Source organism: Aotus nancymaae, unplaced genomic scaffold, assembly GCF_030222135.1.
Source record: "Aotus nancymaae isolate 86718 unplaced genomic scaffold, 86718_ANA_hifiasm-v0.15.2.pri h1tg000067l, whole genome shotgun sequence".
Lineage (NCBI taxonomy): Eukaryota > Metazoa > Chordata > Mammalia > Primates > Aotidae > Aotus > Aotus nancymaae.
In genome coordinates this window covers 6,319,314-6,344,433 of record NW_026988482.1, presented here as the reverse complement: position 1 = coordinate 6,344,433, position 25,120 = coordinate 6,319,314, and the positions used below count along the sequence as shown (strand labels likewise).

Below are 25,120 nucleotides of genomic sequence, written 5' to 3'. Positions count from 1 at the left end.
TTAAAAAATGATAAAAGCCTATTGTGAATAATTTTATGCCAATACGCTTGACAAATTAAATGAAAAGGACACATTCTTCAAAAACAGAACTTACAAAAATGGACCCAAAACAGAAAATATGAATAGCCTTATATCTATAAAAGAAATTCAATTTGTCATCAAACATCTTTCTGCAACGAAAATTCCTAGCCCATAGGGTTTCAGCAGTGAATTATAGCAAAAATATCAAATATACAGAGACCAGAATATCTGCTTATTAATTTACAGGGGTGTTAGTCCATTCTCATGCTGCTATTAAGAAATACGTGTGACTGGGTAATTTATAAAGGAAAGAGGTTTAACTGACTCACAGTTCCACATGGCTGGGAAGGCCTCGGGAAATTTACAATCATAGTGGAAGGGGAAGCAAACACATCCTTCTTCACAAGGCAGCAGGAGAGAGAAGTGCGGAGCAAAACGGGAAAAGCCCCTTATCTCGTGAGAACTCACTCACTATCACAAGAACAGCATGAGGGTAACCGCCCCCATGATTCAATCACCTCCCACCAGGTCCTTCCCACAACACATGGAGATTATGGGAACTACAAATCAAGATGAGATTTGGGTGAGGACATGGCCAAACCATATCAAGGGCAGAATATAATTATTACTGTAAGTAGTTCAATAGATACTAGATACTGACTAGAAGGAGATACTGGTAAGCAGTTACAGGATCTCAAGCCTCTTTCAACTCTAATTATAAGAGCCTATAGTACAGATGATAAAGATACTTCCTATCATCGTCGCATTGCTAGTCAAGTAAGACCACACTGCAGGTTTTGTTTAACCCCTCTGATTCTAAGAATAACTTTAGAAAACGTACCTCAGCTCAACAATCAAAACTGCTAGCTATCCAGACTGCCCTTTCAGATTTAGCAGATCTGCAAAAATTAGACTTGACAGTCTTTGCTATAAACATACCATGACATTAATACTTTGGAATTCACTCCAGATGTATGACGAAGCTTGCTAAAAATGATCCAGTTTTAACTTCTGGTATGCTCTTTTTTAAAAGGGAGAAAAGAAATTTTCAAAGTAAAGTAGACATTTAAGCTTAAAAAAATGACCACATGAAAGAATCTGCAGACTTTCAAAAACAAGCCAAGAACTAGATGTGGTGGTGGACGATTTATCTGAGAAGGCTGTTCTCCAGAAATTAAGTCAGAGAATGTTTGAAGTGGCAACAGAAATGGCATCCCTCATGAAAGGCCTTAGTTTTTCATTTAACAGGATTCCTTCTGGAAATGAAGCTTAAAAGAGACACTTTTAAAGGCAATGAAGCTTAAAAGAGACACTTTAAATCCAGGTGTGCAGACACTAGATCTGGGGATATGGATGATACACTAAGCTATGGGCTTAATAATGCTGAACTTTTTGTGATCTTTGTTAATAAAATGATTCCTGACTTAATCAAGCAACCTGAGCTGAAGTTTAAAACCAATATGAGTATCTTCTTTATCACCTTGTTTTTGTTTTTGTTTTTTTTGAGATGGAGTCTCACTGTTGTTGCCCAGACTGGAGTGCAATGGTGCAATCTCAGCTCACTGCAACCTTCACCTCCCAGGTTCTGGTGATTCTCCTGCCTCAGCTTCCTGAGTAGCTGGGATTATAGGTGTATGACATTACACCCAGCTAATTTCCATATTTTTAGTAGAGACGGGGTTTCACCATGTTGATCAGGCTGGTCTTGAACTCCTGACCTCAGGTAATCCACCTGCCTTGGCCTCCCAAAGTGCTGGGATTACAGGTGTGAGCCACCATGCCTGGTCTTTTTTTTTTTTTTTTTAAATAGAGCCAGGAATGGTAGCTTATACTTTTAATCCCAGCAATTTGGGAGGTCAAGGCAGGAGGATGGCTTGAGCCCAGGAATTTGAGACCAGTGTGGGTAACATGTCAAAACTCCATCTTCACAAAAAATTTAAAAATTAGCCTGGCATGGTGGTGTGAACCTGAGGTCTCAATTACTTGGGAGGGTGAGTTGGGAGGATAGACAGCTTGAGCCCTGGAGGTTGAGGATGCAGTGAACTGTGATCACACCACCGTACTCCAGCTTAGGCAACAGAGTGAGGCCTTTTTAAATGAAAAAAAAAAAAAAAAAAAAAAAAAGACAATTTTTCTGATTGTAAAAGAAATACATGTTCAGTGACAGAAATTTAAGGAATATAACAGCTCAAACAAAGCAAATAAAAAGCACAATCCAATCACACAGCAGTAACTGCTATTAAAATTTGGAATCACTGCTTTGTGGTCTTTTTATGTTGCATATTATGAATGTTTACTTCGACATATCAGTATTATTCCACAATATGATTTTTCTTTTCTTTTTTTTTTTTTTGGTTTACAATATGATTTTTCACGGCTACAAAGCAGTTCATTCACTGCCTAGACATACCATGACTCATTTAATCAACTGTAGGCTGTTGGGACATTTAGGTTGTTTTCAATTTTTAAAAATTATTTTTTAAAATGTTGTATCCTTGCATATAACATTTGGCACACAAACCTGATAATTTCTGTTGGACAGATTCTTCTAAGTACCTGCTTCAAAGGTATAACCATTTAAAAATACATATTACTACTTTTTCTTCAGATAAGTAAGATAGGTCCACAAATCCTTTTCCTATAATTCTGAAATCCAAAAAGCTCTGAAACTGAAAGGAGTGTTTTAAAAATATTTTTCACACCAAAAGTCATCTGGAAGCAAAACTTGACCTGAACCAAAGTGAGGCTATTTATATCCTTTGTATCTCTCAAAAGCATGTAATTATGAAATAAAGACTAGTCCACCCAGGAAGGTCATATACAATATATGTACCAAACTAACTTACTTTTTAGCACTGTAAATGCCATTTTATTGTTTCCTGGCCTGCGTTTTTTTCTTTAAAAAATGAGAAAGCAGCCATCATTATTACTGTCTTTGGCTCCTGTGAAGATTTCTTCTTCATCTTTGGTTTCAGCAGTTTGACTATGACTATGCTGTGTCTGGGTATGGTTTCCTTTACATTTATGCTGCTAGAGGTTTGCTGAGTTTTTTGTATGGGTTGACGTTTGTTACCAAATTTGGGAAAATTTCAGCTATTATTAGGTCAAATGTCCCCAGCTCCCATTCTCTTTCTCTTTATGTTCCAGAAATCCAGCCATCCATATATATATATATATATTCTATGTATGTTATATATTATATTCATATATATATTCTATGTATGTTATATATATTCATATATATATTCTATGTATGTTATATATTATATTCATATATATATATTCTATGTTTCTATGTTATATATTATATTCATATATATGCCTATCATATTTATAAATTGTAGATATATAATGTACATATATCTATAATTTATATATGATAGACTTGTAGATACTGTTTCACAGGTCACCAAGAGTTTTTTTTCACATTCAATTCTTTTTGCCTCTGTGCTTCAGTTACAATTATTATTTCTGTTGAACTGTATTCAAATTTACTAATTTTTTTCTCAGTGTTAGAAATGCTGTTGACATCTAACAAAATTTTCACTTTAGATATGTTTTTTAGCTCTACAATTTACACTTGGTTTTACTTCAGAGTTTCTATTTCTGTGCTGAGGTTTCCCCATGTGTTCAATCATTCTGCTAATCTTTTCCACTAATTATTTAACATATTTATAATTTTTATTTTAAAGTCCTTAACTGCCAACTCCAGCATCTGGGTCATTCATAGGTCTGCTTCTACTGATGCTTTTTCTCTTGATTATGGGTTACACTTTCCTTCTTCCTCTTACTGATCCTATGATAGTTTGGGTTTTGGCTTTGTTAGGATTTAATGTGCTTTTGCCCTTAGTCCTGGGAAATCCCTTAGTCCTCAACTATACCCCTTCTGCAGTTTCAACACAAAATTTGAAGTATGTATCAATCCCTCTAACATAGCAACATTTACATTCAAAACTCAGCACCAGGCAGCTGCTGAAATCTCTGCTCAGTTCTTTAGTACCTGATGCTGCTTTCTGAAAGTACTGTCTGTTTGTACACAATTTGGAAAACTGCAAAGAAAACTTGGGGCTCCCTCTTCTGTGGCATGCTTCTTTCTGAGATTTTCTCCCTTAGTTTAGAGCTGCTTTGGTAGTCTTGTAATTTGACCTCTCTTTCTTTAGCCCAGTATGAATGAGACTTGCCATTCAAATTCTTCTCTCCAGTACTCCATGGTAAGCCAAGAAGCACCCTAGAGAAAAGCTGGTTAAATGTAGAGATTGTCTAGTTTGCTTCCCTTCTCTCAAGGTCTGCATTCCCTACAGTTTCTGCCTGCTTCCAGTTGTTCTCTAAACAATGTTTTTTTTCATGGTTTGCCTAGGGCTTATAATTATTATTGGCAGAAAGGTCATCTAACATAGGCTGCTCTGCTATTACTGGAATTAGAATTCTATCACATCTCTTCAAATATTTTTTTTGTACTCTTGTGTCCCTACTTCTTCCAGGATTCCAATTAGATGTATATTTGGCCACTTGAAGTTGTTCCATAGTTCATCAATTATCTACTCATTTCTTTTTCTTTTCTCTTTTTTGAGATAGAGTTGCGCTCTGTTGCCCAGGCTGGAGTCCTGTGGCACAATCATAGCTCATTGCAGCCTTGACCTTCTGGGCTCAAGTTACCTTATTGCCTCAGCTCCTGAGTAGCTGGGACCACAGACATGTGCCACCACATTCAGCTAATTTTAAAAATTTTCTGTAGAGACAGGGTCTCACCATGTTGCCCAGACTGGTCTAAAACTCCTGGACTCAAGTGATCCTCCTGCCTTGGCCTCCTTAAGTGCAGGGATTACAGGCATGAGCCACTGCACCAAGCCCTGTTCATTTCTGTTTAGTCTTTTTTTCTCTCTGTGTTTGATTTGGGATAGTTTCTACTGCTATATTGTTAAGTTCACTAATCATTTCTGCTCCAATGCCCATTCTATTAATCTAGTATATTCTTCATCTCAGACACTGTAGTTTAAATCTCAAGATGTTCTACTGATTCTAAATTCCCTATTTCCATTTGATGTGTTTAATTGTTCTTCTAGCTTCTTGAACATTTGGAATACAATTATAACTTTACATGTCCTTGTCTGCTAATTTTATTATCTGGGTCATTTCTGTGTGAGTTTCAATGGGTTGATTTTTCCCCTCATTATCATGGCTTGTGTTTTCCTGCTACTTTCCATGCCTAGTCATTTTTGATCAAATACCAGACATTGTGAATTCTATCTTGTTGGGTATTGGATATATTTATAATTCTTTATACATTCTTGAGCTCTGCTCTGAGATGTGGGTACAATACTGGGAAATAGTTTTATCTTTTTGGTTTTTGCTTTTAAGCTTTGTTAGGTAAGATCAAAGCAGCAGTTAATTTTTTTCCCCACTACTGAGGCTAAGAATTTACCTAGTACTCTCAATAGTACCTTGTGATTTCCAGGCTGGCTGGTAGGAGCAAGCACTACATCTGGCTCTTTGTGAGCCTGTGACATTGTTTAACCTAATCCTTTTGGGTGGCACTTTTTCTTCTTTTTCCTTTCCTTGCTTTTTTTATTTTTGACCTCAAGTAGTTTCCTCACACAGTGAATAAGCAAGTGGTAAGCACTCAAATGAACACTCAAAAGTTACCTTCTGCAGATCTATGGAGCCCTCTCTCTCCACAGATACTCCATCCTGTAAACTCTCTCTCCATAATACTCCATCCTGTAAACTCTCTCTCTCAATAATACTCCATCCTGTAAACTCTCTCTCTCAATAATACTCCATCCTGTAAACTCTCTTTCCATAATACTCCATCCTGTAAACTCTCTCTCTCCATGATACTCCATCCTGTAAACTCTCTTTCCATAATACTCCATCCTGTAAACTCTCTCTCTCCATGATACTCCATCCTGTAAACTCTCTCTCTCCATGATACTCCATCGTGTAAACTCTCTTTCTCCATGATACTCCATCCTGTAAACTCTCTTTCCATAATACTCCATCCTGTAAACTCTCTCTCTCCATGATACTCCATCCTGTAAACTCTCTCTCTCCATGATACTCCATCGTGTAAACTCTCTTTCTCCATGATACTCCATCCTGTAAACTCTCTCTCTCCATGATACTCCATCGTGTAAACTCTCTTTCTCCATGATACTCCATCCTGTAAACTCTCTCTCCATAATACTCCATCCTGTAAACTCTCTCTCTCCATAATACTCCATCCTGTAAACTCTCTCTCTCCATGATACTCCATCCTGTAAACTCTCTCTCCATAATACTCCATCCTGTAAACTCTCTCTCTATAATACTCCATCCTGTAAACTCTCTCTCTCCATGATACTCCATCCTGTAAACTCTCTCTCCATGATACTCCATCCTGTAAACTCTCTCTCCATAATACTCCATCCTGTACACTCTCTCTCTATAATACTCCATCCTGTAAACACTCTCTCTATATATAATACTCCATCCCGTAAACTCTCTCTCTCCATAATACTCTATCCTGTAAACTCTCTCTCTCCATAATACTCTATCCTGTAAACTCTCTCTCTCCATAATACTCCATCCTGTACATTCTCTCTCCATAATACTCCATCCTGTAAACTCTCTCTCCATAATACTCCATCCTGTACACTCTCTCTCTATAATACTCCATCCTGTAAACTCTCTCTCTCCATAATACTCTATCCTGTAAACTCTCTCTCTCCATAATACTCTATCCTGTAAACTCTCTCTCTCCATAATACTCCATCCTGTACATTCTCTCTCCATAATACTCCATCCTGTAAACTCTCTCTCCATAATACTCCATCCTGTACACTCTCTCTCTATAATACTCCATCCTGTAAACTCTCTCTCTCCATAACACTCTATCCTGTAAACTCTCTCTCTCCATGATACTCTATCCTGTAAACTCTCTCTCTCCATAATACTCCATCCTGTACATTCTCTCTCCATAATACTCCATCCTGTAAACTCTCTCTCCATAATACTCCATCCTGTACACTCTCTCTCTATAATACTCCATCCTGTAAACTCTCTCTCTATAATACTCCATCCTGTAAACTCTCTCTCTCCATAATACTCCATCCTGTAAACTCTCTCTCTCCATAATACTCCATCCTGTAAATTCTCTCTCCATAATAATCCATCCTGTAAACTCTCTCTCTCTCCATAATACTCCATCCTGTACATTCTCTCTCCATAATACTCCATCCTGTAAACTCTCTCTCCGTAATACTCCATCCTGTACACTCTCTCTCTATAATACTCCATCCTGTAAACTCTCTCTCTATAATACTCCATCCTGTAAACTCTCTCTCTCCATAATACTCCATCCTGTAAACTCTCTCTCTCCATAATACTCCATCCTGTAAATTCTCTCTCCATAATAATCCATCCTGTAAATTCTCTCTCTCTCCATAATACTCCATCCTGTAAATTCTCTCTCCATAATAATCCATCCTGTAAACTCTCTCTCTCTCCATAATACTCCATCCTGTACATTCTCTCTCCATAATACTCCATCCTGTAAACTCTCTCTCCATAATACTCCATCCTGTAAACTCTCTCTCCATGATACTCCATCCTGTAAACTCTCTCTCTCCATAATACTCTATCCTGTAAACTCTCTCTCTCCATAATACTCTATCCTGTAAACTCTCTCTCCATAATACTCCATCGTGTAAACTCTCTCTCTCAATAATACTCCATCCTGTAAACTCTCTCTCTCCATAATACTCCATCCTGTAAACTCTATCTCTCTCTCCATAATACTCCATCCTGTAAACTCTCTCTCCATGATACTCCATCCTGTAAACTCTCTCTCCATAATACTCCATCCTGTAAACTCTCTCTCTTAATAATACTCCATCCTGTAAACTCTCTCTCTCCATAATACTCCATTGTGTAAACTCTCTCTCAATAATACTCCATCCTGTAAACTCTCTCTCTCCATAATACTCCATCCTGTAAACTCTCTCTCTTAATAATACTCCATCCTGTAAACTCTCTCTCCATGATACTCCATCCTGTAAACTCTCTCTCCATAATACTCCATCCTGTAAACTCCCTCTCTCCATATTACTCCATCCTGTAAACTCTCTCTCTTAATAATATTCCATTGTGTAAACTCTCTCTCTCCATAATACTCCATTGTGTAAACTCTCTCTCCATGATACTCCATCCCGTAAACTCTCTCTCCATAATACTCCATCCTGTAAACTCTCTCTCTCCATAATACTCCATCCTGTAAACTCTCTCTATATATAATACTCCATCCTGTAAACTCTCTCTCTCCATAATACTCTATCCTGTAAACTCTCTCTCTCCATAATACTCTATCCTGTAAACTCTCTCTCCATAATACTCCATCCTGTAAACTCTCTCTCTTAATAGTACTCCATCCTGTAAACTCTCTCCATGATACTCCATCCTGTAAACTCTCTCTCCATAATACTCCATCCTGTAAACTCTCTCTCCATGATACTCCATCCTGTAAACTCTCTCTCCATGATACTCCATCCTGTAAACTCTCTCTCTTAATAATACTCCATCCTGTAAACTCTCTCTCTCCATAACACTCCATTGTGTAAACTCTCTCTCTCAATAATACGCCATCCTGTAAACTCTCTCTCTCCATAATACTCCATCCTGTAAACTCTCTCTCTCCATAATACTCCATCCTGTAAACTCTGTCTCTTCATATTACTCCATCCTGTAAACTCTCTCTCTTAATAATACTCCATCCTGTAAACTCTCTCTCCATGATACTCCATCATGTAAACTCTCTCTCTCCATAATACTCCATTCTGTAAACTCTCTCTCCATAATACTCCATCCTGTAAACTCTCTCTCTCCATAATACTCCATCCTGTAAACTCTCTCTCTCCATAATACTCCATCCTGTAAACTCTCTCTCCATAATACTCCATCCTGTAAACTCTCTCTCCTTAATACTCCATCCTGTAAACTCTCTCTCTCCATAGTACTCCATCCTGTAAACTTTCTCTCCATAATACTCCATCCTGTAAACTCTCTCTCCTTAATACTCCATCCTGTAAACTCTCTCTCTCCATAATACTCCATCCTGTAAACTCTCCCTCCATAATACTCCATCCTGTAAACTCTCTCTCCATAATACTCCATCCTGTAAACTTTCTCTCTCTCTCTAAACTCTAGCCACCTTGTCTTTCCTGGACTCTGAGTTCTGTCTCCTTGACCCAGAGAGACTAAATTCTGCCTTGGTTCTCCCTCTCTGAGTCATGGCGTGAAAACTTTCTCCAGGGAGTAATTTGGTAGAAATCCTAGGGTTTATGTCATTTGTTTCTTGTCTTTCAGGGTCACTATTTTTCACTGCCTGGTGTCCAATGTCTTATGAACCATTATTTCATATATTTTGTCCCTTTCCTCCCCCAGAAACCCCCAAATGCATCTTTTCCTGAAGTGGAAGTCTTCGTATTACATTTATAAAATCCAAAAACTTCTGAATTCTGAAACATATCTGGCCAAAGTGACTCAGACAAGGGATTGTGGACTTATACAAATATGGATTCCCACTAGCAGTGCATTAAAGTATCTGTCTCCTTACATCCTTATCAATGTAAATGCATAGGTATTTTTAAAGCATTTCAATTTAATTATGTATTTTTAAATATCTGCCAGCTTAATAAGCAAAAAGAAAAAAAAAGGCATCATATAGTTGATTTAGCTTGCATTTCTTTGATCACTGGTAAAATTGCATTTTTTTTCAAATTTTATTGGAAGACAGGATTTTTTATGTCCTTATCTCGTATTTCCATCAAAGCCTTAGTTCTATTAAAATACTAAAAACAATTTCTTGGTATTATTTTCATCTTTAGGTCTCTTTGTTTATATGAAGATTTTTCTGTATCAAAGGGAAAGTATAGAAATTTATGGCACTTCAAAAGTCTGAATGTAATACAGCTCTGGAGAATGAACGAGAACAGGGCTGGTGATGCGGATATGGCCATCTATTCATTTTTTGCAGCTGCGATCACCACTGAATGTTTCCCAGGAATAAAAACCAAACACCTGACCAGGGTCTTTGAGGCTAACCAGGCCCTATCTACCACTTCAACTTCATTCCTGGCCATCTTCCCTTTTAGGAATCACGTTCCTGCTGCGGATCTTTTTTCAGTTCCTCGAACAAGTCATCTGCCTCCTCAGCTCCTCTGTGCTTGCTGCTCTCTCTTGCCTGAAATGTTTTTCACATGGCTGCTACCATCTTAGCCTTCAAGTCTTGGCTTACATATTATCTCTGCATATAAAGATTCCCTAACCACCTAATCTAAAGTAGGTTTCCCTCATGTTATTCTCCCTATAATAGTCTACTCCTTCCCTTTATGCCAATTATGTACCTATGACAATTTGAAACTACGTATTTGATATAATGCTTATTTACCTAATTATTTATGGCCAGCTCCCTTACTAGATGGCAAACTACATGACAGTGGGAACTGTGGTTATTTTTTTGTTCACCAATGTACACTCATACCAGGAATAGTGTTTGGCTCAGTGTAGGCATACATTAAATACCGGCTGAAGTAATGAATCACTAAGCACTACAGCTTACTAACAAGACGATTGTAAAATGGGCAAAAGTCTCCTCAAAATGCTGCATTTATATTGGGAAGATAAATCATCTCTATGCACTTCTGAGACACATTAATCTTTGTTTAGGCCAGGAGCGGTGGCTCACGCCTATAATCCCAGCACTTTGGGTGGCTGAGGCGGGTGGATCACAAGGCGGGTAGATCAAGAGGTCAAGAGATCGAAACCACCCTGGCCAACATTGTGAAACCCTGTCTCTACTAAAAATACAAAAAATTAGCTGGGCATGGTAGCACGTGCCTGTAATCCCAGCTACTTGGAAGGCTGAGGCAGGAGAATTGCTTGAACCCCGGAGGCGGAGGTTGCAGTGAGCTGAGATCACGCCACTGCACTTCAGCCTGGAGACAGAGCGAGATTCCATCTAAAGAAAATCTTCATTTAATTTATAAGTTTAATGTTGAAGATACTCTTTTGAGAAATGCCGCTACTGTTGAACACTGAAATCTCATTTTTTAGTATTTGGTTTAATTATAGTAATACATATTTAATTATGGTAATACAGTATTGATATGACCTATTTATATCAGAGAGCTAATATTCTTTTAAAATGGACAAATGAAAACAGGTTTTAATGTCACTTTTCCTATTTCATTAAATGACACGTAAATTTAATCTCCAATTAAAGTGGGAATTCAAAATAAATAAGCAATGTGTAATGGTTACTAGAAAATTATGACTAGTGAACATAAATATCATTTACTGAATAATTACTTGGAAGTTGTTAATTCTTCCTCCTGACATTATTTATACATTTACCCCAAAAAACAAAATATTTTCCTAGAAAACTCTAAACACCAAAAAATAAAACCAATTCCAAGTAATGGAGAAAAACTCAGTTGATTTTGAGCAATACCATAAGAAGCTCCCTAATGAGTGTCTAAGAATACTCTTGCTTTTTAAGTTTTAAAAGGAATAACAACTTGAACGTTCTGGTACATAACAATGTGTTAGCTTATTACCTACTCTCAAGAACTCCAAGCCCTATTAATAACTGAAATCTACCAAATATTAGTTCTTTTTCTTTAAATTTATATCAAGTTGCCTGTTGATAATTACTAACACTTAAATTAAAACTAACAATTACTATTAAATGTAATTAATAATTAAAAACTAACAATTACTATTTTTTAAACAATTAACAGCAAGGTAATTTCTTCTCATGCTAATCAATGCTAATGAATATGGTTATCTGCTACACTGAATTTAATAAAGGAATAATCAAAGGTGAAATTTAACTTATTTGATTGTATTAATATAAGTGAGAAATGTTTGTTACGAAAATATACTAGAATGTTAAGCACTTCAGCTGAAATTAGTTTCTCCTGTGGGTAATACGTAGAGAAATCAGAAAGAGAATCAGATAGATTTACAAGGCCTATTCTATAGACCTGATTTTCAGTGAGCCTGGGGGAAGGAGAAGGAGGGGAGATAGGGAAAGAAAGTAATTTGGGTCATTTCTCCTTTTTTTTTTGGAAGACTAAAAGTGCTTATTCCAGAGGAAAGCAAGCTTTCTGGGGAATAACCCCCATCACATCTATGTGACCTGTTGCCAGATAACTAATATGTCTGAATTATTGGTTGTATATATTGACCAGTTATTAAAAAAAGAAGTGAGACAGAAGTGGCGGGAAGACTCAAGACTTTAACTGCCATGATCACAGTTTTGAGGGTAACTATTGCATCCTGTTGAGCTGGAGTCAGAAACTGAAGAAGTAAAAGTTAATTATCTCAAGTCTTGGAAAAAGATGAAACAAAAAGCCGTTTGATAGAGGATGGCATTGCAAAGGTAGTGAGGGGATCCCAATGCATTCGCCACCTTCTAGGTGCAGAGAGCAACAGGTGGAAGCCGACTGGCTGTCTCGGCTTGATGGCCCCTGGTGCTAATCTCCATGCACTGTGTAGGAACTGAACCAGGGATGACAGATTTTAAAAGGAAATTAAGAGAGCAAAGTAAAACTTTCATATAACAAAATTTAATAAAAAACCATCATAGTAGAATTAGTATTTTCATTTTGAATTTTCTTATAACTGGAAATGTGAATGGTTCACACAATGGTGAGAAATCTTAATTAAGACTGCCGGCTGGGCGCGGTGGCTCAAGCCTGTAATCCCAGCACTTTGGGAGGCCGAGGCGGGTGGATCATGAGGTCGAGAGATCGAGACCATCCTGGTCAACATTGTGAAACCCCGTCTCTATTAATACAAAAAAATTAGCTGGGCACGGTGGCGCGTGCCTGTAATCCCAGCTACTCAGGAGGCTGAGGCAGGAGAATTGCCTGAACCCAGGAGGCGGAGGTTGCGGTGAGCCGAGATCGCGCCATTGCACTCCAGCCTGGGTAACAAGAGCGAGACTCCGTCTCAAAAAAAAAAAAAAAAAAAAAAAAAAGACTGCCAATATGGTATGGATATATTTTAAAAATCAGCTTTACCAGGTTTCAATAAAGCCAGAATAAAAACAGAACAGGCTGGTGGTAGGATAATTGGGGGTAATGATGGTTTGCAAACTTGAGTTCAAATATTGGCCCTCACACTCTGAGCTACAGATAGTTCCTTTAGCTGTAAAATAAGGAAGATACCACCCTCATAACTTTGTGTAAAGACTAACTTAACATAAAAACATCTAATAAATGTATTTGATACATTTCATATCGTCTTCCTTATTATATTACCTAACCCACTAGATCTTTTACAATATCTTATGCAAGAAAATCAAGGGACACAGACAGCTAGAGGAAAATTTAAGAAAAAACAAAATAGTTCTCATTCTATCTTCTATACAATTACAAGAAAGCATCTAGATTTGCTCTTACTGAAGCTTCCTGTTAACAAAAATGTTGGGTTATCTCTCCCGTCCTGCAGAATGGGACAGCCTCAGAAACAGACCTGCTGCTGATGTGTGGATCCAATTTTAAAATGGTTGCCCCTGAGAACTGGAACAAGACAAGGATGCCCACTTTCATCACTTCTGTTCAACATAGTACTGGAAGTCCTAGCCAGAGCAGACACGAGAAAGAAGTAAAGGGCATCCTAATAGGTAAAGAGGATGTCAAACCATCACTGTTTGCTGATGACGTGACTGTATACCTAGAAAACCCTAAAGACTCATCCAGTAAGCTCCTAAATCTGACAAAAGATTTCAATAAAGATTTAGGATACAAAATTAACATACCCAAATTAGCAGCACTGCTATGCACCAACAATGACCAAGCTGAGAATCAAGAACTCAATCCCTTTTATAATAGCTGCAAAAATAAATAAATAAAATACTTAGGAATATACCCACCAAGGAGGTGAAAGATCTCTACAAGGAAAACTACAGAACACCGCTGAAAGAAATGATAGATGACACAAACAATGGAAATATAGCCTATGCTCATGGATGGGTAGAATCAAAATTGTGAAAATGACCATACTGCCAAAAGCAATCTACAGATTCAATGCAATTTGCATCAAAATACCATCATCATTCTTCATAGAACTAGAGAACGAATCCTAAAATTCATATGGAACCAAAAAAGAGCCAAAGCAATACTAAGAAAAGAACAAATCCGCAGGCATCACATTACCCAACTTCAATCTATACTACAAGGCTATAGTTACCAAAACAGCATGGTGCTGTTCCAATGGAACAGAGTAGAGAAATCAGACAGAAAACCAAATACTTACAGCTAACTGACCTTTGACAAAACATACAAAAACATACAGTGGGGAAAGGACACCCTGTTCAGCAAACGGTGCTGGGATAACTGGCAGGCCACGTGTAGGAGGATGAAACGGAATCCTCATCTCTCACTTAATACAAAAATCAACTCAAGATGGATCAAAGGCTTAAATCTAAGACCTGAATCCATAAAAATTCTAGACGATAACATCGGAAAAACCCTTCTAGACATTGGCTTAGGCAAAGACTGTCACCAAGAACCCAAAAGCAAATGCAAAAAAAAAAAAAAACCAAAAACAAAAAAAAACCCCAAAAATAAATAAATGGATCCTAATTGAACTAAAAAGCTTCTGCACAGAAAAGAAATAATCAGCAGAGTAAACAGACAAGCCACAGAGTGGGGGGAAATATTTACAAACCATGCATTCAACAAAGGACTAACGTCCAGAATCTACAAAAAACTCAAACAAATGAGCAAGAAAAAAGGAACCCCATCAAAAAGTGGGAAAAGGACATGCGTAGACAATTTTTGAGTACTTGGTCAAAAATCTGTTTATCATTTCATCGACTTAAACTCTGCAAGACAAGACCATGTTTGCCTTGTCTACCACTGTATCCCCGGGCACCTGGCACAGTACCCACCACACTGTTCAATGCAAACTGGGGGAAAGGATAAATGGAAAGGCTACGATGGAGAGCAGAAGTTCTACACTGTTATCTGGAGAGAAGTTAGTCCAGCCTCTGCTTCTAATACAATGCCGATGGCTGATGAAACAAAGAGAAAAGTAACAGGCCCAACTTTTTACTATGTGATCTGAAGGCCAACTATAGGATAGGGTAGCGCAGAGGAAGGAACAGGAAGCAGAAGATACTACTTCAAAGAGGAAGTAGAGCTGAGTACAGCACAATGATCAAGTCCCAGTCCCAGTAACTTCTCCACACTGAAGCCCTCGTGTTGTCAAGTTCTGCTCCCCTGAAAACTGTCAGGCAGTAGATTCAAACTCTGCTCCACTGCCTGCTTAAAAAAAGGCTGTAAAATACATAAAATTGCCCAGGTGCAGTGGCTCACGCCTGTAATCCCAGCACTCTGGGAGGCCAAGGCAGGCAGATCATGAGGTCAAGAGATCGAGACCATCCTGGTTTCACAAAGTGAAACTGGTCTCTACTAAAAATACAGAAATTAGCTGGGCATGGTGGTGGGCGCCTGTAATCCCAGATACTTGGGAGGCTGAGGCAGGAGAATAGCTTGAACCTGGGAGGCAGAGGTTGCAGTGACCCTAGATCACACCATTGCACTCCAGCTTGGCGACAGAGCGAGACTCCATCTCAAAAAACAAAAAAACCCATAAAATTATTATCTAGTTCAGTAGTCATGTACTCTAAAGGTAATGAAAGACTTCTCAAAGGGACACTCTTGCATCAGGTTCTTTGAAGAAAGTTACCCAACTGAGAAAACCATGTACTTGTTCTCCACACTGAACCAAAGTGCTGCTCTCCTGAAAACCATTCAGCAGTAGAGTTCACACTGCTCCACTGCCTGCTTTTAAAAAAGGCTGTAAAATACATAAAATCGTCACCTCGTCCAGTAGTCATACTCCAAAGGCAGTGAAAGAGCATATGTGTATGCACCTTGTCCATCATCAGCCCTACTTCAAAGTCCTAATTCTGCACTCTTATCATACAGGCACTCACTGGTACCTGCAGGTACTCAGTGGTACTTGCTGCTACTCTGTCAAAGGTTCTTAAAAGCAGGCTTATGTGTGTACACCTCATCTGTCCAACTAGATCTTAAGCCTTCTGAAGGCAGAAAATATCATCTGTTGCTCTCAAATCCATGTTTTTCAGTACTGAGTAGAGAGGAGAGGCTCTTTAAACATGAAATAGGACTGAATAGAACATTTCATGTACCTAATACTCATCAGGTAAATTTGTTGAGACTTATAGGACCTGAAGAAAATGAGACCAGGCCTAAATGACACTGGGAAGAAAAGACCATCTCCATTTTGCCACGAAAACAAGTCTTACCTGTGACGGGGTTATCCTGCCCTTTTTAATTTCAGATGAATTTTCACTGAGTTTTCCTACTTTGTTACTTGAGCTGCATTTGTAGCACGTCCATCTTGTTTGGCCCTCAATTTCCATGGTGCATTCTTTGCTTTGCAGGCAGAATGAGTGATACAGATGGCCACAGCTGTGAAATGAAGGCAACACATCTGTACTTTTTATTATCACAAAATCCATACACATAAGCTTGTAAGTGTGCTTAGAGGCAACAAAGATCTCATAAGTAGAAATGCACTGATGTCTGTACAGGGTAAGAACGAGAAAGAAAATGCACTTTTGCTGTCCCCTCTTCACAAAAATCCAGATTCATATATTTGTATACTTACGTTGTGAGTACGAACAGAATCACAGTTCTCAGACTACACATTACCTAGAGGATGAGTTGAACTTCTGGTCATTTCTCAAACTATGAAATCTGGATAGTAGTTTTAGATTTTTAGATAGTCTAAGAAAAAGGCAACTGGGGCTGGGCGTGGTGGCTCACGCCTGTAATACCAACACTTTGGGAGGCTGAGGTGGACGGACCATGTGAGGTTAGGAGTTTGAGACCAGCCTGGGCAACATGGTGAAACCCTGTGTCTACTAAAAATACAAAAAATTAGCTGGGCGTGGTGGTATGCGCCTGTAATCTCAGCTACTTGGGAGGCTGAGGCACAAGAATCACTTGAACCCAGGAGGCGGAGGTTGCAGTGAGTTGAGGTCACGCCCACTGCACTCCAGCCTGGGTGATAAGAACGAAACTTTGTCTCAAAAAAACAAAAAAACCCACACAAAACCCAAAAATAAAAAACCAAAAAATTAGCCAGGCGTGGTGGTGCATGCCTGTAGTCCCAACCACTCGGGAGGCTGAGGCACGAGAATTGCTTGAACTCGGGAGGTGGCGGCTGCAGTGAGCAGACTGTGCCATTGCACTCCAGCCTGGGAGGCAGGGCAAGACTCTGTCTCAAAAAAAAAGGCAACTGGGAAAAATCATAATTATTTAAGTAGCTTGATAATAACATGAGTGGTCTGCTCATCAAATTCAAGGTAAGGGTTGTGATTTGATTAAACATTTACAAAAATGTCATTGCTATAGTAAATCTTTATACTATTCTTATAAAGAAAGTCCCTTCTGATTACACTAAACTACCAAATGAGCCTCCAGAAGTTGAGGACTGAGACTAATTCTCAGCCATCTACACTGATTTATCTTAATTTCTCTAACCTAAAAATGTTGGACATTTCAGAAATCAATCCTTTTTCTTTCGTTCGTTTTTTTGAGACAAGAGTTTCGCTCTTGTCGCCAGGCTGGAGTGCAGCGGCGCAATCTCGCCTCACTGCAACCTCTGCCTCCTGGGTTCAAGTGATCCTCCTGCTTCAGCCTCCTGAGTAGCTGGGATTACAGGCACACGCCACCACGCCCAGCCAATTTTTGTATTTTTAATAGAGACAGGGTTTTTCATGTGGTCAGGCTGATCTCGAACTCCTGACCTCAGGTGATCTGTCCACCTCAGCCTCCCAAACTGCTGGATTACAGGTGTGAGCCACTGTGCCTGGCCTGAGCGAGAGCACCCGCCAATCCTTTTCTTTAGTCTTTATACTCCTTTGTCTTCCCTTCTCTCTACATATACATATAGATACATATTCTTCTATACTCTGTCATAACTACCTTTGCTCCTTTAGTTGATATTTCCAGGTTCCATAGCTTTAAAATGCCACCGCCTTCCAAATATATCCAGAATCCTACCGCTTCTTACTCCATGACTACACCTAGACCGTCTCTCACACGGGCTACTACAACAGCCTACCTGGCCAGTCTGCTTTCCCCTTCGATCGCTCTAGTTCTTTCTTAACACAACATTGAGAGTAATCCTAAGACACAGGTCAGATCACATCGCCGCCCCCTCTTCAAAACCAGCCAACAGCTTCTCATCTCAGAGTACAAGTCTAACTTTATTATAGAAACGAGTTAGACCTGGCCCAGCTCCCACACGATTTGGCTTCTGCCCCTCCTCCTCCGTCTCCCGCATCTCCCCCGCCTTGGCTGCCCAGGTGCCGCCAGCCTCCTCACTCACTGGTCCTCAAGGGTGCCACGCCTCTTCCACCTCACGGTCTCCGCACTTGCTGGTCCTCTGCATGGGGTGCTTTCCTCTGAGGCTGCACAGCCACTTCCTGCAGGTCTCCCCAAATGTCACTTAAACCAGGAGGCTTTCTTGGACTACTCTATAAAGGAGTAGTTCCAACATTCCTTTTCCTATATACCATAGCTTGTTTTTATTCATGCAACTATTCATCATATTTTTGCTAATTAATTTTTAAGTTGTCCGTTCATAAGTCACCTTAACAGTGAGCCTTTCCCTGGCCAACCTGTATAAAGTGTCTGCACTCCCCCTGCCACCAAACGCTATGTATCTCCTTTAACCTTTTTTTCCCCTGTAGTCGGTATCAGTACCTGGCGTTTCACTTGTTGGCTGATGGTATAGCGCGGCCACTACAATGTAAACTCCATGAGGGCAGATCCTTTGTTTTGTTTGTTCTGTATCTTATCCCTTTGAATAGCAGCTGGCATACAGTAGGTACTCAATAAGTATTTCTTGCCTGAATGGGCTCTTTGTGTGATGAGAACTACTGTCTCCTTCCAACCATCAAATCTACCAATCTTCCTGCAGAGCTAGAGCTAACACTCAGATAATGCTTACTCACGCCAGGCACTGTTACAAGTGCCTTATATAAATCATCTCATCCAGTCCTCACAAAACCCTAGGAGGTAGGTACTGTTATCCTATTTACAGATGAGGAAACTAAGATATAAAGAGGTTAAATAACTTGTCCAAGGTCTCACAGACAGCTGGCATGTAGCAGAGTCAAGATTTGAACTTAGGAAGTTTGGCTCCAAGGCCATATCATGTTACCTCTATCCATATATTCTAGATAAGCTGCCTTTGCTCCTGAGACCAACACCTTAACTCTGCACTAGGCTTCTTCTCTTTTTGTGTTGTGGCTTAAATATCATATGCTGACACTTCTAAATTTAAATTTTCCAGTCCCAACACATCTCCAGATTTCTGACTTGAATATCTGTCTAGCTGGCATCCCTACCTGATGTCTGACAGTACATATCAAACCTCACACATGAAAGACACAACTCCTGATTTCCCCAGTTCCTTGTACCTATTCCTCCTCATCTTAGACAATGGTACCATGTTTACCCAATTGCTCAGACTAAAGACTCAATTTTCTCTTAGACTCCACATCGCAAACACCAGCAAGTTATCCCTACCTTTAAAGCACATCCGGAATCCAGTCACCTCTCAGCACCTTTGCTTCTCCCTCTCTTTTTTTTCCTCATTTAACAGCATTTGTCCTGAACACCTCATCCTTCTGTCCATTTGGCCCGTGTTTTATTTTTCTCCACAGCTCTTATTCCTCTGTATTTATGTCTTGCCTGGGCACCCTAGCCTCCACCCCAGTGCAGAAATAAGGTCTGTGAGAGCAGGAACTTGCCTATCACGTGTAACCACGTGTATTCTAGCCTGGTAATGCCACAGATGTACATGTACAATACAAGTAACATTTCCTTCGCTTTCTTACCTAAAGACAATAATTTCATCAGCCATTTCTTGGCGTCTCTTGTACTGCTGCAAACAGATAGAGCAGTAATCTTGCTTGGGATTCAGTCCTCTGGTGACCGAAGCTCTCAGGTTACATAATGACCAATGGAGATCTTGGTTGAGAAGGCTAGTTGTTGTTTCCAGCAGGGTCTATGAAAGAACAAAACAAAAACCAAACAAGCAAAGGTTTATACAATGAAAGAGAGAGAGGAGAGGAATGGTGAGCAGCACTTGTTTAATTTTCAACTACCAACAACTAAAATCGGAACACACTATAAAGGGATGAAATTGTTGAAACAAAAAAACCTCAGAGCCTCCAAAATTGAAGCAGCTAACCTCAGTGTGCAGTTAATCATGAGTGTATACATTATTAAGATTCTCAAGTATGTCACTATTTTCTACTAAGAAATGTGAGCTCTGCCATTCTGCAGCTTAATTCAGTATTGACAGCTTTTGAATGACTAGATAAGCTCACATCTATTTATTACATCTATATAGTAACTTCTCTCTGAATGGCTCAGTGTTGTAATAAAGAATACAGCTAAGTCTGGATCCCTGATTTTTTATTGAAACTGCATTCATGGTAATGTTTCCAATATCTTTTCACTAGTAAAGCTAACGGCCATTGCTCCATTTTCATCTTCCTCGGGCAGAGAGACACGTTTTCCTCATCAGTACTTGTATGTCATCTGCATCTACTCAAGACCGTGACATCTATCATTAAGTCACATAAAGACATTTTAACAGCTATCACATTAAGTCATTTTAAGGCTCTCCGTATTTATAAAGCATTCCTTTTGTACTGCATCTCACTCTTAACATTCCTGTATATCATCTGACTATGCATTTGGGTTCTTTTCTCTCAGTGCCGCAGGGGCAGACAGAGCTAGGTATTGCCTGCCCTCCTTGCCATACCGCTTAGCTCTTTAACTCTACCTGCAATGCAAACATTTTCTTCTAATGGTCCATTCTAATTCTTTCCAATCAGTATCATCTTTTTCTCCTCTTCCATAGTTCCAAAACCGGCAAACGTTTTCTGCCTTGCACTCAACTTTACCTCTGCTAACCTGGAAACTGTGCCTGCGGGGTATCAAGCTTCAGTGGGCTACGCTTAGCCAAACTGCAATTCTTATAACATTCTAAGAAAAGCTGTCACCAGACTTTCCTTTTTCTTCTCTCAGATTCTTAAAGAAAAAGCAGACATCATCTCCAACAGACGTAAATGGCACTTTTCCTAGGTGGCTTCATGAGTCACTTTGTAGCACACTGAGAAAAAAGCCCGTAACACCAAGCTGGCTCTTACTGAGACTTAAAGCTAAAGGCAATTTTGAGTTAAGGGAAGACTAGTGACCATTTATGGTGATACGATTTGGCTGTGTTCCCACCCAAATCTCATTTTGAACTCTCATGTGTGGTGGGAGTGACCCAGTGGGAGGTAACTGAATCATGGGGACGGGTGTTTCCCATGTTGTTCTTGAGACAACAAATAAGTCGCACGAGATTGGACAGTATTAGAAGGGGGAGTTTCCCTGCACAAGCTCTTATCTGCCACCACCTGAGACATGCCTTTCACCTTCTGCCATGACTGTGAGGCCTCCCCAGCCATGTGGAACTGTGAGTCCAGTAAACCTCTTTCTTTTGTAAACTGCCCAGTCTCAGGTATGTCTTTATCAGCAGCATAAAAATGAACTAATACAATCGTTAGTGACAACTATTATGTTTCAGAATGCTTAAAATAACACTCATTTAATTTTATTTTGCAATTTTCTATATTCACGTTGACCCTTCCTTTTCATGTGGTATAGTTTTGTATTAAATTATTTTTCCAGAAAGTTTCTCATACTTTCATCTGGAGAAAAAGATATTTGTTTCATTACCAATGAATCAAAAAATAAACTAAATTTGAATTATATGCATTTCTACATTCTGAAATATGTGTGTGTGTGCACAAATCAAGGTCAAGAGAATTTTTTTTTTTTTTTTTTTTTTAGAGACAGGGTCTAGCTCTATCACCTGGGGAGTGCAGTGGCACGATCACAGCTCACTGCAGACTCCGACTCCTGGGCTCAACTGATTGTCCTGAGTAGTTACAACTATAGGCACATTCCACCATGCCCAGCTAATTTTTTTATTTTTGTAGAGACAGAGTCTTGCTATGTTGCCTGGGCTGGTCTCAAACTCCTGACCTCAAGCAATCCTCCTGTCTCAGTCTCCCAAAGTACTGGCATTACAGGTATAAGCCAGCATGCCTGGCAAGAGAAATTAAAAAACAGAAGAAATACACACACATACACCTCAGTCCACCTAACTGCCAGTAAAGAGATAGTATTTTGTTTTTTAAAGTACAGGTACAAAAGAAAAAAGAAAATACACAGCTTTTCTCTACCTCAGGACGGACGTGGCAAGCAGCTTACCTACCTGCTCATAGTTAAAGGTGTCCAGCATTCCCAGAATAAGTCCCTGGATTTCTCCAAGTTTTCCTTTCCCATAAACTGGATCCTAATTAGAAAAAATTATAATTGTTATAATTCTATATTTTAAAATTACTTTAAAACATAAGTTATCTGAAAAAGCCAAATGCTCTTAAGTATTTTTGTACAGTCACAAACTGTTTATTCTTCCATAAACTTTCCACTGAAAATGTACCGTAGTCTCCCTCTGACCATCTCAAATATTTTTGGAAAACAAAATGTAAATGATCCAAGCCCCTTTCTTAACAATCCTGACAAGTCTAATTAAACTTTACTCCTATTCTGTTTCTGCAAGAAGCCATATACCCTCTGGACAATTTTTTTTCGTTTTATTTTCTTTGCATAAAAGTAGACCCCTGTTAATCCTTAATTATACTTTCGATCAAGTTCTTAATAAATACACGTTTGTCAAATATCAACAAAATATCAACAAAACACTATGTTATCATAAAAATAGATTATAATATTTACTATAATATGTGGGTCCAGTATGTCAATATAGCTCTGGCATGCATTTATGACGAGGGTGGTCTGGAGAGCAAAGAGGTCTTAAAAGGTTAAATTCTGGGAAAAAGAAATCTTTATAGGTCATTTCTCTATTTATATCAGTACATTTCACTGTAATATACATAATTTAAAAGCAAAACCGTGAAAACGACCTCATGCTGGGACACATATAAATTAGAGAATGCAAAAGGGAGCTCAAAGCTTCTAGCACAGCATGCACCGACCCACTAGCTCTTCATATTATTTTTCCAAGGATGTCAGCTAGATTCTTCAGCAATGAATAAATGCTGAAGTTTCTCTTAAGTTGTTTGCAAACTATGAAAGAAGAGCATATTTGGGTACCCACGTAAATTTGTTTTTCAAGACGCACACTAGAAAAGACGCGACGACCACTTTTTTTCCTGTTGCTTTCTGGTACCTACTGTATCATGTATGTGGGTGTTTAAAATTAAAATCTTTATTAATTGAGCACTGCTTTAAAATATGAATGATGCCCTAAACAGGAGAGTCTATAAATCATCTGTTTGCCTTTCCCCAGTGAGAAAGTAATAAACAGCTTCTCAGAAGCTATAAATTACTTTTGCCATAGAGCGAAGATAGAATGTAACGTATATAACATAAATACGGTCCTTTAAAATGTTCTCTTACGTATAGAATGCAATGTCTATAACATAAATACAGTCCTTTAAAATGTTCTCTTACTTATCACCTAATATTCATGAAAAAAGACGGTATCATTTGGGACCCAGGCATCAGACTGAATAAACATGTGAAGATCAAGAAGATTTTTGAGAGCCTCTCATCAGGTGACCACTTCTTTTGGAAAAACTAATTTTTTCAGTTGTATCTGAGCTATTGTGCATAAAAATAACTGTTGCTCCCTCCTTTTTCAATGGGGATCTGATAAAGTGAGGTGGGTATGAGAAATGCCTTGATTAGTGTTAGATACAGAAGAAAAGGCCTAAAACTTGAAGTCAGCAGATCTGGATTAATTCTAGTGGTTCCCATTACAAAACTGAATAAGCCAAGACAAGTTATTTGATCTTTCTGAGTGGCACTCTCCTCATGAGAAATATGAGGTATCGCTACTTCCCCAGCTTAATGTGCACAGTTAGAGATCAAAAAAAGATAATGAACACTAAAGTGCTCTGTAAACTGTTGAGAACTATACAAGGACATTAGGTAAGGAAGTCAACTAATATTTAATGGGCATATACTATGTTTTAGGCACTGCACTGGGTGTTGTAGATAACATTGTGAACAAGGGAGACATGATCTCTGCTTTTATAAACCTCACAGCCTGGGGGTAAGCTAACAGGAAGGTAGGGGTCAAAAAGAGTTTATATTTACAGGTGTGATTGGGGCTGCAATGAGGGTGGAAAGGCAAGGGAGAAAAAACTTAACTCCTAAAATATTCTAGGAGATAAAGTGGAGAGGATTTAAAGTGGATTAAATACTAGGACTGCTGAGGAAAGTAATGAGGAATTCTACCAAACAGTTAAGGATGAAATTATACAAACTGTCTACAATCTCTTCCAGAAAACAGATGCACTTTTCTGTTAACTCATTCTCTGAGACCAGCATCACCCCAATACTGAAACCAGACAAAGATGTTACAAGAAAGAAAACTATATGGAGATGCAAAAATCCTCAATAAAATATTAGCAAACTGAATCCAATAATGTATAAAAAGCATTATACATAACAACCAAGTAAATGGGATTTAACCCAGGTATGCAAGGCTGGTTCAACATTTAAAAATCAATTAATAAGCTGGGTGTGGTGGTTCATGCCTATAATCCCAGCACTTAGGGAGGCAGAGGCAGGAGGATGGCTTGAGACCAGGGTAAGACTTGCCTGGGCAACACAGGGAGAACCCATTCTCTACAAAAAAAAGGAGGGGGAAAAGACAAGAAAAATCAATTACTGTAATCCATCACATCAACAGGTTAAATAGGAAAAATCATATGATCATATTAGTAGATGCAGAAAATGCACTTGATAAAATCCAATGCCCATTCATGATAAAAACTGTGAGCAAACAAGGGAGGGAGGGGAACTTCCTCAACTTGAACCCGACAGCTAACATCATACTTAACGGCGAGAAACTAGATGCTTTTCCCCTAAAACAGGAAATAAGGCAAAGATATCCCCTCTCACCACTCCTATTCAAC

At 38.9% G+C, this 25,120-nt stretch overlaps 1 protein-coding gene across 9 annotated transcripts in view; it reads right to left on the bottom strand.

Moving 5' to 3' along the window:
* VPS8 (VPS8 subunit of CORVET complex) overlaps positions 1-25,120 on the bottom strand; it is a 353,273-nt gene that overhangs the window by 43,377 nt on the left and 284,776 nt on the right. For all 9 annotated transcript variants that reach the window (XM_064366881.1, XM_064366879.1, XM_021674475.2 and 6 more), the window contains 3 exons: positions 22,387-22,467; positions 19,949-20,118; positions 16,340-16,505 (listed from right to left, as the gene is read on the bottom strand). In XM_064366881.1, the coding sequence (XP_064222951.1) occupies positions 16,340-16,505; positions 19,949-20,118; positions 22,387-22,467 (417 nt within the window). The remainder of the gene's footprint in view (positions 1-16,339; positions 16,506-19,948; positions 20,119-22,386; positions 22,468-25,120) is intronic.